The following is a 14,291-nucleotide window of genomic DNA, read 5'->3' on the forward strand; positions in this document are numbered from 1 at the left end:
TTGAGTTTTGCATCTTACCGTTTTTTGGGCAACTCAATCGTATAAAAAGCGTTCTTGATGGCACCAAAGCTACAGAGAAACCCTGTCTCGAAAAAAAAAAAAAAAAAAAAAAAAGCGTTCTTGCTAATGTGTGGCCATTCTTTGACCAGACTTATCCATTTAAGGTAAAGATTGTATTATGCATAGAAAGTGGAAAACCTAAGCAAATTATCAGACTACCTAGAGAAAGTTTCCCAGAGAAGATTCCACTTAGCAGGGCTCACCTGAAACCATAGTTCTCTTTGGGGCCGAAACACAATGGGAACCGAGAGCTTTGCTCCCGGCATCTCAGATGATACTGAATCCTAAAACACCATCTTCTAATTTGTGAATGTCCAGTAAGTATGACTGTATGACTTTGAACTTAAACAATATTAACTGTGACTTTTCTTTTTCTTCTGGAATTCGAGGGCCTCTCTCTAATCTCTCTTTAATTCCAGCTTGCCTCCTTTCCCCAAAAAAATACCCGGTATTCCTTCAGGCCTACTCTCAAGACCTAGTCTCAGATTTCTTACTTAGGCCCAGTGTTCCAGTTTCTCAAATGTGATGTCTACCCGGGGTAGTTGAATGCTTGCAGTATTGCCTGATTTAAACCAGAGATCTAAAGGAAATTCTACTCCACAGAGTTCTGAGCACACAGGACTGCAGAGGAGAGGCCAGTGAAAGAACACTCTCTTTTTCACTCTGTTGTTTTTGTTGTGTTTATTTGAAGCAAATCTCACTTAGTAACCCAAGCAGGCTTTGAACTCTCAACCCTTATTCTTAATAGTGCAGAAATGAGATTTCAGCATGTTGGGAAACGTTGGATGTTTTTCATACTTCCCTTGACTGCTTGTGCTTTAGTGTCCTGTTCAGCAAGATTCCCCACACTCTACGTGCAGTTTTGGAATTAACTGTGCGGACGAGTTCCTCTGCTCACTGTTTCCCAAGGAGACCTCAGCCGTTCTTCCACACTCAACCTTATCTTAGGGCCAATATTTCTCCTCATTCTCGAAAGCTCTCATATGTCAATTTCCAAGCCCTAAGTACTAAACCGACTTGTGAAATTAAAGATCCTGCCTCCACCAAGAAAACATACACATGAGACTTTGCCAGATTCTGATTTCTTAAATTTAATATATATGTTCCAAAGATATTGTTTGTAATTCCTAACCCAGACACGAATGCCCGAAGATAGCCTGAATCACAATAGTGGAAAGCAGATCCCAAATGATTTTCATGAGTAATCATAGCTGTGATTATGAACTTGATTGTTGTCAGGGTTTTTCAGTTTGATTTTGGATATGATTTTCAATACCAGTTTTAGGTGGTTTTCCTGAGTTGGTATCTATTAGAACTAAATATATACACTTGTGAGTGTTTTATGTAGATATTACATCTGCTTACACAAAGGAAGCTTTAAAATGAACTTTTAACATTGTGTTATATCATAACTATTGTTCATAATTTTGTCCATATTTTAAAATCATAAAAATTTGCCTTACACTCCAAGTTTTATTTAAATATCCAGATTAATAAATTAATAAACATGTGAATGCTCACACATTAAAATATATTGCAATTATACAGTTAGTTACTCTCTTATATCTGTGGTTATTGCTTCCACAGTTCCAACATGGACATACAGGTTTGTAAAGTGTTATACCTATCCTTGACATAAGTACTTTTTTCATTATTCCTCAAACAAGTTGTTTATTATTATTATTATTATTATTATTATTATTATTATTATTACAGTGTAATAACTCACAAAGCATTTACTTTACATTGAATAGCAAAAGAATCTAGAGAAGACTCAAAGAATAAGGAATAATGTGCTTAGGTTGTAACTAAAAACTGTCCTGTAGAAAGGATCTGGGTATCATCACACTGTTTACATCACAGTACTGGAAGACACAGGACAAAGTCCACATGGATCCTGGATATTTCTAATCTTCTCTGAATAATTCAATTTAAGGCCTCACATGTATGAAGCAAACATAAGATCCTGTGTTTGAGAAGAGTGTTAATGTGTTCTCATGTACTTAGTATAGACCTCTGTTTGCATTGCAGAACTCTTGGACCTGAACAGGACATCCATATTTCAAAGTCCCCTGGGATTTCTTGATCTCCACACAATGCTGCTGGATGAGTACCAAGAGCGGCTCTTCGTGGGTGGCAGGGACCTTGTCTATTCCCTGAACTTGGAACGAATCAGTGATAACTACAGAGAGGTATGGAAACACCAGCTCTTTGAAGAGGGAATGAAAGAGGGGTGGTATTGCAAGCGTGTTTCCTGACATTTTTCCTATTGCATGTATCGCTTTCAAATTTGAAAAGATTACTTAAATGAAATAAAGTCATCATTATAAAGGCAACAATTTGGGGGAAAATTTAAAGCCTTGTGTATGAACTTTTCTAGCTTGTCACTGATACCAAGATTTGCAGAGAGACACTTTCCTTGTCATTTGATGTTCTTACTTTGGTCACCACACCGACCCACTGTGTGGATACCTGAGTTAGAGGATCCTGGATTAATAGCCGGGCCTCTGGGCTGTATTGTTCCAGCACCCAAATATGGACCTGTAATATCAGCATTACTGTCTTGTGTACTTTTCTTGGTAATATTATTAGCTGGGATGGATGCTCCCCAAGCTTGCTGGAAAGCACATTATTAAAGTAAAAGCAGTGTTGAAAATGGTTGATGATGAGAAGGAAAACGGTGTATACAAGACAGAATCGGGTTACGTTCCTCGGAGTCATATCAATTTTACATGAGATAGGAAGAAATTTAGATTGTAGATTTGTGGCATTGTATAGGTATGAAAAAATGCATTTTGTGCTTTATTTTGATGGTCATCAAAATGAGCCAAAATTCCTTTATTCAAATTCAAAATTCTTTAAAAAAAATATGACAAAAACAGCATTTCTCAGTCTTTGCCAAATCCTAATCTCTAGAGGAAATAGTTTAGAAACGTTTTTCTGTTTCTTCTGGTTCTTACTGTTTTATTTTTGTGTAAACTTCATGCACAAGGGCTGGGGCTAGAGATTAGTAGGGAGCATGCAATTAGCACTCATAAGGTTTCTGCTTCCACCACAGCCATCCTAACTTTCCTACAAATAAGAAAGCATCCGTGTACTGCTTGCTGTCCTTGCATAGAAGTGTGTTTAGATTTGTGTAGCATCTGCTAACTTTAGGGAAGACATTGCATCTACCGCTTTCAAATTTGGAAGGAACTTAATTGAAATAAAGTCGTCGCTATAACTGATTTTAGTTAAACTATGTTGGTTTTTCATATTTGCTGGGAAAGAAGGGGGGAAGTCATTGATTGAACCAATGACTTTATGCATGATACACACACACACACATAGATACATACAGATACGTAAATACAGCTTGCTCAATCCATATAAAGTTGCTCTTATGTATATTACTTCAGAGCTGACTACTTCTGTTGGATACCCAATGGTCCTCATTTGGCTTCAAATAAGCACACTGACATCTCTCTTCTAGTGATTTTCTACATGAATGCAGACATATGTACATGACCACCAGTTAAGGTCTATGGATTATTCCCTCACTGATTGGATGGCCTCTTTCACATCTAAAACTCTCTTTCCAAGTCACTCTCAGTAGTAATACGTCAATTTACTCAGCTTTTCTGTGATGGAATAGGTAACCTAGAGGCAAAAAATAAATAAATGAATGAATTAGACCACATAATAATGTACCTGTTAATATCTAAGCACCAACAGATAAGCAACTCAAGGGACCCTGCCCCCAGCTGCTGAACAATTTGCCACTGGTAGGTTCTGAGAGAGAAGGACTCAATGACTTCAGTTGGGTACCCCCTGTGACCCTGTCAGGCCCCAATGGAATTCTGGGCCCATATGTGGCCCTTGATAGACTAAAAAGTCACAAAGCCAAACCAAGTGTCATTAATCTTGGCAAAGGGGTCTTAGAGATGACAAGAGAGGACTTGACGGTGACAAGATGACTAGAGGAAAGAATTAGAATCCATTTTTTTTTTCATGTATGAAATTGTGAAAAAGCAAAATGAATCAATATGTGATTAAGCCAGATCAATCTCTGTTAACATTGCTAGCATGTGGCCTGAGGGGACAGCACACAGGGGAAAGCTCTTGCTGCGCAGGTCTGAAAACATGGACTCAGTCTCTGATGTACCTAATCTAAAAAGAGAACTGAATCCCAAAGCTGATCTCTAACTCCAGCCACACTATGTGACACGTCCCCCTACCCATCACAAGATAAAATATTTTTAAAAAAAAGAAAATAGAATTTCTAATTTAAAAGATGTTCCCTAAAATCTAGTCTCTTGGAATGTGAGTGATATTTGCGTTACAGACAGGGTTCTTACGCTGTAATCTTTGGACTGGATCCATCATCTGATAGAAGCCTCCTAGGGCACACAGTTGTGTAACTATTTTCCTGAGCTGTTGTCTCCTCTGGGGACGGAGAGATCAAGATGCGGCAGCCCTTCAGGTTCCCGTTCAGAGTAGAGAAAATTGGATCTCCTGCCTATTCCTCGTTTATTGTTTTGCCCTAATTGTACCCTTAGGCCTTTAATGCCAGAAGATGAGATTTCATGGAGGAAATGATCCTTGAAAATAATATAAGAGTAGGGGACCCAAAGCATGGTGGGGTTTTATGAACTAACTCTGAGGGAGCAATAGAGAAGCATGAGACTATTGATCTTCAGGGTGTGTCTAGCCAGGATGCCAATGAAAGTAACTTACAACCTTAGACTGACTATCTTCTCTGTACTGTTGATTTTGTGAGGCCCAACGTTTACACATTCTTGGGAGCCTTTTCAATGTAGCTAATTCAAACATAAATGTCAATATTACATAGGCCGCTGTGTGGTCCGCAGCAGGGGCAGATCCCATGGAATTGTGCTACAGTTTATGACTACTTGACTTTAAGGTAGCGTATTCCACTTACGTTACTTCATCTGCCCTTGCTCTGCCTGTTCCACCCAAATAATTAGCAATCCAACTCCCAGCAACCCAATAAGCCCTGATCAATTGTGTCTACTTATAATAGTATGAGAGAGAGGGATGCTTCACTGGCTGCCTGTTTAAAATGAGGTGAGTTCTCCAGTGCTCTCACTTCTGAAATCTAAGGAATCCGGGCAAGCTCTCCCACTGAGTTTCCATCTGGATATATGTTTGCACATGTATGTCCAGTGCTTTCTGCTTTATTTTCTCTACCCTTGGTTTGTCAGCATGTAGATAATGCCTTCTGATGGATAGCTTGATCAGTTCTGGTGGGGAGGGTGGTTTATGGTGTATTTTAAGATGCAGAACTGAATCCCTGGTTTTTATCCAGCAGATACCGATAGTGTGTTTGGTGGTTTGAATGACAAGTGTCCTCCATAAGCTTGAACATGTGAGCACTTGGTCCCCAGCTAGCATAGTTGTTCAGGAAGGATTAGGAGGAGGAACCTTGCTGAGGTAGTGAGTCACTGGGGTAGATTCTGAGAACATGTATTTTAGTTAAGGTTTCTATTCTTTTAAAGAGTCACCATAACCTCATAAACTCTTAGAAAAGAAAGCATGTAATTAAGGCTGGCTTACGGTTCAGAGGTTTAGTTCATTATTGTCAAGGCAGAACACAGAAGCATGAAGATCAACATGGTGCTGGAGAAGGAACTCAGAGTTCAATATCCGGATCTCCAGGCAGCAGAAAGAGAATACCACACTGGGCCTGGCTTGATTATCTGAGATCCCAAAGCCCACTCACCCCCAGTCACAGATTTTTTCCAACAAAGACACATCTGCTCCAACAAGGCCACATTTCCCAGTAGCCCAGTAGTGCCACTCCCTATGGGAACCGTTTCCATTCATACTACCTCATTCCACTTTCAGTTCTCTCTCTCTCTCTCTCTCTCTCTCTCTCTCTCTCTCTCTCTCTCTCTCTCTTTCTCTCTCTCTCCTCCTCCTCCTCCCTCCTCCTCCTCCTCCTCCTCCTCCTCCTCCTCCTCCTCCTCCTCCTCCTCCTCCTCCTCCTCCTTCTCCTTCCTCTCTGTTTCCTGCTTGTACTTAAGATGTGATCTCTCAGTTTCTTGCTCAGGACACCATATCTGCCTGCTGGTATGACTTCTCACCATGATGGATTCTTATCATTCTGGAACTGTAAACACAAGTATATCTTCTTTTTGTAAGCTGCTTTTGATCATGGTGCTTTATGACAACAGAAAATAGTTGTGATTATGTACAAATAATCCCCAAGGTCTTGATAATAAAATAAATGTCTCCAGATATTTTCTTATTCCCCAGGAGAAAGCATTACTCTAAGTCAATCTTCTCATCTATATTCAGGATTAGTCCCTCCCATTAACACCACCACCACCACCCACCACCCAGCCTACCTGTGGATCTACATATTGCACACACCCTTCCTTCTGTTTTGTTTATCAAGTACTTTGGAAAATATAGTCAAAGCCTATTTTTATGATCACATTTTACTTTTTCATTTTTTAGTTTTAATATGTTAAAGATGTAAATCAGTAACTCAGATACCTTAGAGCACTGGGTCTCAAGCTTCCTAACACTGCAACCCTTTAATACAGTTCCTCATGTTGTAGGGATCCCAATCATAAGATTATTCTTGATGCTACTTCATACTGGTAATTTTGCTACTATTATGAATCATGACACAAATATGCTATTCAGGATATCTGATAGGCGACCCCTATGAAAGCGATGTTCAACCCCCAAAGGGGTCATGGCCCAAAGATTGAGAATCATTGCCTTAGATAATACAATAATAAGAATCATTAACCACCTCAAGATGAGGGTACCACCAATCCTGTTATGAGGGTGACTATATTTGTCTTTGTTTTACTTTATGCATCTTTTGCTAAGAGAAGATAATTTCCCTTATTTTCAGTTTTCAAAATGATTTTATCATATGCTCTCTATACTCTGTATCAATTAGTGTAGGTGACTAGCTGTGAAAAATGACATACAATAATATATTATAATTTCCAATTGTTTTAATTTTCATTTAATGTCATTTTGTAGATTTAATCCTATTTTTCATTTGTGTTGGATCCTTGCTGTTAGAGAAGGAATGGCTACCAGGGGTCATAGCTCTGATTTGCGAAGCTCAAATGTTGACTCTTCATTTATAATGCTGTGTGAATCGTTCACTTCCCTGAGCCTCTGTAACACACTTGTAAGAGGCAAATATTAGTCCTTTTGTGTATACAAGATTTGTTAATTTTGGTGAAAGACCACGTGAGTTTTTCAGCTACTCAATTAATAATCGGTCTAAGTTCTTGTTATTCTCTTTGGTATGAGGAATGTTTTCCACATATAAATAGAGTATACTTTATCATTCCATGTCACATGATTCTGGGTGGATTCTGGTGTTGGGCTTACTAGTGCTTCTAAGGTTATTCTAGAACACCTCCGCTGCTACACAAACACAGGAATGCTCCCAAAGAATACACGCAGAAGTAGAATCATTAACTTAGTGATACACGAGTGGCGCTTATAAAAGATGGCACCCCAGGTAACTTTGCCAAATTCTTCCTCCACCATGAGATAATAGGTGTCAACTGTTTGCAAACTCGCCTCCATTTCCAAATTTGTCTTCACAGCCCACGTATTCATCAATACTTCCCTTTTTTTTTTCCTTTTTCTCTCTATTTTATTTTATTTTATTTTTGGTTTTCCAAGGCAGGGTTTCTATGTTTAACAGTCCTAACTGTCCTGGAACTAGCTCTGTAGACCAAGTTGGCCTCAAACTCAGAGAGATCTGTCTGCCTTGTGAGTGCTGGAATTAAAAGCGTGTGCCAGCTTCAACACTTTCCTTGATTCATGTATCTCTTCAAGAGAACAGTAATAGCTTTGGAACTGTAATTTCCATTTTAATCATTTTAATTCATTTTATTGTAATATTAACAACAATATTATGGACCATAGACTGTAAAACTTAGAACACATGATAGGAAAATAAAAATAACATTTAATACAAGCATTACAAGGAAAATAAAGCAGTTCTGGGGGGGCGGGGAGAAAAGAGGATGGCAAGGAGAGCGGGATAGTCAGCAAACTCTTTTCTTAGAAGAAAACTTGATTACACACTGATTCAAGGCTCTGTAAGCGGCTGTGGCTGGTGGGTACTGTAGTAGGCTGCAGAGCCAGAGAATAAAGTCAGAGCACATGGGCAAGGTTGATTTGGAAAATCAGATCATTGAAACAGCTAAGGATCAGGCACCGGTTGGCTGGTGTGATGGGGGACGAGTCACGTTTGTAAAGGGAAAGACAGGACTGTAAAACAGAGATTTCCCAGTAAGAAGGGAGAACCCCGAAGGATGATAAGAGAAGACTACAAGAGAGTAGCAAGTGGATGGGGGCGATGGACAGGAACCTCCGAGTAGGGTAGCATTGGACAGGTGAGATTTATAGGAACCTCGGAGTAGAGCTTTCTTCTCACTTCTACAGCTTAAGATTTTATTGGGCAAATTTTAGAAAATTTAGACAAGAAGAGGTAAAAAAAAAAAAAATTAATGGAAGACATCTTCACCAGAGTAAAAAGGACATCATCAGTAGAGATGGTAAAAAGGACATCATCAGTAGAGATGGCTGATGGGAGCCCGTGGTCTCAAGGGGAGGCCTGGTTTTAATGAGAGAAGTAAAGGTGAAGTTAGGAGGAATTTTGTTAATGGTGTTCTGGAGGATTTAACACAAGGATTTGAGCCATTTAGAAGGGTGAGGTCAAATTAAGGGCTGTACAAAGACCTATAGGATGTGCTTCTAAGTATTGGTTATTGACCCTGGGTGAGGGTCAGTGCTGCCCTTGGTGACTATAGGCAGCAGTCAACAGGGATGTGTCACGATGGATTAGCCTCGCTGATCTTTCGGGGGAAGAGAGTGAATACTAACCTCCATTTAGCACATTGAAACCATCAACCTGCTTGTCAGTGGCCAACCTAACGTCTCAGTGAGGCTCTGTCTCCCTCATTCCTTGTTACCTAAAACTGCCCCCTCTTCTTCTATAAGATGACACTTCTTTTGTATATGATATGAAGCATTTTTTTTTCCGGCCTTTTATCACAATTGGTTATTTTCTATTTTTCATTATACTTTTTTATACCTCCTCCTTACAAAAATCAAAAAATGTTTTTTGGATAAGGGTGCTTCATGTTTGGGGGTCTTACGACCATCTGTCATATGTTGAAAGCCTTGTCGCACTTACAGGTGTACAAATTATCATATAGATTACAAAGGAAAATGATAAAATAAGATTAGTGGAATATAAGGCATTCTGAGGTTTCTGAGTAAAACTGGGGTGATTTTCTTCAGGATCTACTCTTGCCTGCCTTTTAAACATAATCTCAGCTTGTTCACACCAAAACGTAGCCAATCAGACCGTCACTCCTTCTTACTCTTCAGTTCCTCTGATTGTTGCACACTCACATTTCCCCCCAAATCTCCAAAATTTCAAAATTTTGAAATTATTTCTTCCTCCTTACTAGGTTTGCAGAAGATTCCCTGCCCTTTTCTAAACTTTCCATAAGAATTGGATTTTTATGTCACATATTGCCCTCAAATTGACTATGTAGCTGTCAATCTACATGGGAAGATGGTCCCTACATGCAGGTCTTTATTAGGTTCATCTGTGAAGATACAGGTACCTCAAGTAACATAGCGTGGTGGCGTAATGAGAATGGCCTCCGTAGATTCCTACATTTGAGTACTTGGTTTCCAGTTAGTGGAACTAGAGGATCAAGAGGTGTGGTTTTGTTAGAGGAAGTGTGGATGCTTCCCTCATGCTGAGAACTCTCAACAGCTTGCTTCCATGCCTGCCTGCAGCCATGCCCCCCATCCACCATGGTGATGGGTCATACTTCCGAAACTGTAAGCCCCAGATACACGGTTCCTTCTGTAAGTTGACGTGGTCATGATGTGTTCTCCCACAAAAAAGAAAAGTAACTCATACACATAGGTGCTGAAGGAATTAAAGTAAATTTATTGTTAATTCTAGAACTTCCCCATAAATTATTATAATTTTCTCTCTTGTAAATCCTACTGGATTTATTGTCAAAACCACATTCAGAAAAAAATATTTATTTAAAAATATTTTCTAATTTACTTAAAGTTAATTTTTTCTACCTTCTGATAAGTCCATCCCACACTTAACTCTTAGGTATATACTTTCTGGCAAAGAAAATGATACTGTTTAACATATGATAGTAATCCCAGCCTTAATTGCACATTTGTAAACACCCAATGTTCTTGTAAATAAAGTCCAAGCCTGACCCCAGCCCTGGAGTGAAGTCGGAAAAAAAGCAGAGCTTCTTAAGTCCACCTAGGTAATTATAATGTATATCCAGACTTTATATCTATCTCAAAGAAAATAGTAATCCTATCGTGTAGTGTAGTAAGAAGATGCTTGTTTGTTCCTGACTGCTCAGCCCCAAAATAACCACAATAAACTGTATTAATTAAATCACTGCTTGGCTCATTATCGCTATCTTCTTATTGGCTAGCTCTTACATCTTAATTTAATCCATTTCTATTAATCTGTGTATCACCACATGGCTGCGGCTTACCGGCAAGGTTCCAGCATGTTTGTTCCTGGTGGCTACATGGTGTCTATTAACTCTACCTTCTTTCTGCCAGCATTCAGCTTAGTTTTCCCCACCTAGTTCTACTCTATCCTATCACAGGCCAAAGCAGATTCTTTATTCATTAACCAATTGTATTTACAGCATACAGAGGATAATCCCATATCAGTGTAGTTCTAAATATATTTAAACATATTTCAAACAGAAATATGTGTTTCAAATGGAAATATGTGGATGTTTTTAGGAATTGCTGTTGTTTTACAAATGATTTTATTCATTACCCTTCCCCAAATATGTAATAATAGTTTTTAATCCGCTGAATACCATTCAGCTCTGTCTGTTATATCCATGAGGCACATTGAACTTGCACTGAAAGATGAAAGTGAGTCCTCATGCTAAACCTTCTCTTCATTCTAAAGCTTTCAATTTTTGATTTCATTTGCTTTAATCTGAGAATGCTCCTATGCTAAAATTTCTATGCCATACTTTCTAAAAGTCTCTAAATTATCCCCAAATCACATTAGATTTTCTGATTTCAACTCTGATCTCATCACCTGATCAGTGATATTTTGAGAAAAATTTAAAAGGAAAACCACCCTCCTATTTTCTAATTCTGAAATCTTTGCCGCCAAGAAGAGGTTTGGCAGAGTTAGAGGAAAGCATGCTCTGAGGGGAACGTTCGGCAGCATCTTGAAATGTCTACTCCAGACTTGACAATGCTAAGATCTAATATTGATAGGAGGGTGAACACAGAAGAGACAACATTTCATTTGCCTGCAGTTCAGTCCCCACTTCTGGCCTGCTTGCTTGTAATTGTCTACCATGAAGCTACACACCTGTATTGAGATTGGTTTTCATGCACAGGAATCCATAGCTCCTCATGTCTGGTGTTCAAACAGTTCTAACCATACTTCCTGTCATTAATTTTTATTTTTTAATCATAGTTCATTATTTAGAAATAAATTCAATTTAGATTTTCTGAAATATATATACAATTTATCCCTACACTCTTCACTTCCAGTGTATTGAAACCTCTGGTGACATTGAAATGCAACCTGGGAAAATAGTGACAGTTTGCCACTTGTTAAATTTTCTGATCAGCAGATCCATACTCAACAGATAGACAATTTCTTTGCATTGATACTTTGAATTTTATTTGATCCACTGAATTTCAAATCAGTTGTTAAAAATTTTAAGGCTTATTTGAGTAATTCATAGAAATTTCTTAATATGCTAGACAATACATGTTCACAGATTCTGTAGCTAGATTGCCTGGACTCTTATCTTAAATCTACTGCTTATTAGATTATTGATATGGATCTATTAATTTCTTATCCATGTGTTTTAATCATGGACAGATTTACCATACTACCATTAATTTTTGCCTTTTTTGAGGAGTTTAGATGAGTTGGTACATGTCTAAGACAGTATCTCAAGCAAAGTAAACACTATCCAAATACTTGTCATCCCTATGTCTTAAGGCAGCTCATTTGAGTGTGCCATCCTTTTTAAGTAAAGTGGAGGTAGTGTACAGTGGTGAGAAGTACCAATGAGAACAGGCTCAAAGCAAGCAAAAGGGAAGGCAATGTTGATGTGGGATTCCCTTCTGTATGCTGTGAATTCCATTGGTTAATAAAGAAACTGGCTTGGCCTGATAAGGTAAAACAGAGCTGGCGGGGAAAACTAAACTGAATGCTGGGAGAAAGAAGGGTGGAATCAGGGAGAAGCCATTTATCCCCCACCAGAGACAGATGCTGAGAACTTTACCCTGTAAGTGGCAATACACAGATTACTAGAAATGAGTTAAATTAAGATGTAAGAGTTAGCCAATAAGAAGCTAATGGGCCAACCAGTGTTTTAAATAATATAATTTCTGCGTGGTTATTTTCGATCTGAGCTGCCAGGAGGCCAGGAAACAAACAAGAGGCCTTGCCACCCACACAATGTGACTGAGGCTGGCTCCCAAAGAAAACTGGCTGTTGTGCTGTGGAAATCAATCTTATAGTCAATGTCAGTGTGGCTAGAGTGTTCTTCACACGAGCAGAGTGTAGTAAGAATGGGAGTTCCCTTGTGCTTACTTCTGCAGCGGCACACTGAATAAATGGGAGGAAGAAGAGACAGAGGTGGGAAGCTAGGAAGCAGCCGTTCCTAGACAGCATCACGTCTATCCCAGAAGACTCTACTCTGCCCATGTCACTCCTTCCCAACCCCTGTAATTACTACCCTCATCTCCTCCGCTGGTTTTCAGGGTACCACCAGTCCTCCTGGCTCCATTTCATGTAAGGAGGTAACTTCCTTTAGTTATTGCTTGTCTTGCTGAGCTGCCATTTAGATTGCCAGTGTTTAAGATCTAAAGGAGTTCTTTGTTGATGGAAGCATAAAGAACTTAAAGGAACTGTACTACCTTTCCTTCCTTAGCACAGAGTTGACAGCCCCAGGAGGCAGCATCCAACCTCAGGTAACAGGTGGATTATCTCCCTTTTGCCCTTACCTCCTTTTGAAGCCTGGGCCTGGAAGACAATTTCTGTGAATTCCCACAAAACAAACACCCTCTGGATTACAACAACTTTAGTTTAAAGCATAAAATCTCATGTTTTTCTTTCCTGTGAAACATTAGAAATGGATATTTTCTTTATACAAGCTATATTTTATGTTGGCCATAATTTATTTATTTAGCAATAACTCTTCAGTTAAGGGAACTTTGGTAACATATTCTGTTCTCTAAGTTTCTAAATTTGAGCTTATTTTATCATTTAGAGCTAAAACCACATCACTTAGTTTGGATTTCTGTAGCTATGACTGCCATTAGAAAAGTCTTTTTAGAAAACTATACACGATTTCCTCATTTATTCAAGGTCAAAAGAAATACTGTAGTTTAGAATTCAGTTTTTGATTGAGTGGAGGGAAAACATTAAAATATAATTTGCATATGAATTTTAGGGGTAATTCACATTAATGATAGCAATTGAGAAAGTTTCGGACGTAAGGGGGCATTTATCAGGTCATTGATGTTGGCCTAGTGTGTGAGTTCTGTTGGAATGTAAATGCTTTGGCGAACAAGCCTTTCAACTATTGATTTTTATCTGGAGTCTAAGAGATCATAATTCTGACTTATAAACAGCTTGGATAATGACAGGCATTATAATGCGGCACAAAGTCATAAACCCTAGGAGCGATAATGTCTGTGAGGTTAAGGACTACCATTTATTAGCCATTATAATTATTTTAATGTGTTATAGTCAAATTATTTTCTTGCCTTTAATGATATTTATAACATGTATAATTTAAGTTTATACTAATGGTTCTATTATTATGTATGAATTCAAAACAGAAAATAAAATCAAATTATAAAGCATTTATCATTAGAATACTGGAAATCTGAGGATTGTATTAAAATATCGTAGTGTCATAGCTGTGTGATTGCTAGCTGTATTGTTTCATTTATTTTTCAGTAAAAAGGACATTTTTAAACAGTTAAGTTATCCCATTTTTGTTAATTTGTTTTTTGGTCCACTAAATCTGAGTGTCTTACAACAGCAAGTTGTTGCATCCTTAATCCTGGAACAATTATGAATCTCACTAGGGAGCACAAAAAAATGACTCAGTAATTCAGTTTATATTTTATCTTGTTTTCCTCGTTTGAGCTGCGCAGAACAGTAAATGGTTGTTAAG

The 14,291-nt window shown here is 38.4% G+C and overlaps 1 protein-coding gene across 1 annotated transcript in view; it reads left to right on the forward strand.

Annotated features, from left to right (window-relative positions):
- The window catches only part of Sema3e (semaphorin 3E), a 223,125-nt gene that overhangs the window by 120,181 nt on the left and 88,653 nt on the right, over positions 1-14,291 (forward strand). The window contains exon 3 of the mRNA XM_050139690.1: positions 2,092-2,252. Coding sequence (XP_049995647.1) covers positions 2,092-2,252 — 161 coding nt within the window. The remainder of the gene's footprint in view (positions 1-2,091; positions 2,253-14,291) is intronic.

This window comes from Alexandromys fortis, unplaced genomic scaffold (assembly GCF_014885135.2).
Source record: "Alexandromys fortis isolate MF-2015 unplaced genomic scaffold, M_Fortis_MF-2015_v1.1 scaffold_38, whole genome shotgun sequence".
Classification (NCBI taxonomy): domain Eukaryota; kingdom Metazoa; phylum Chordata; class Mammalia; order Rodentia; family Cricetidae; genus Alexandromys; species Alexandromys fortis.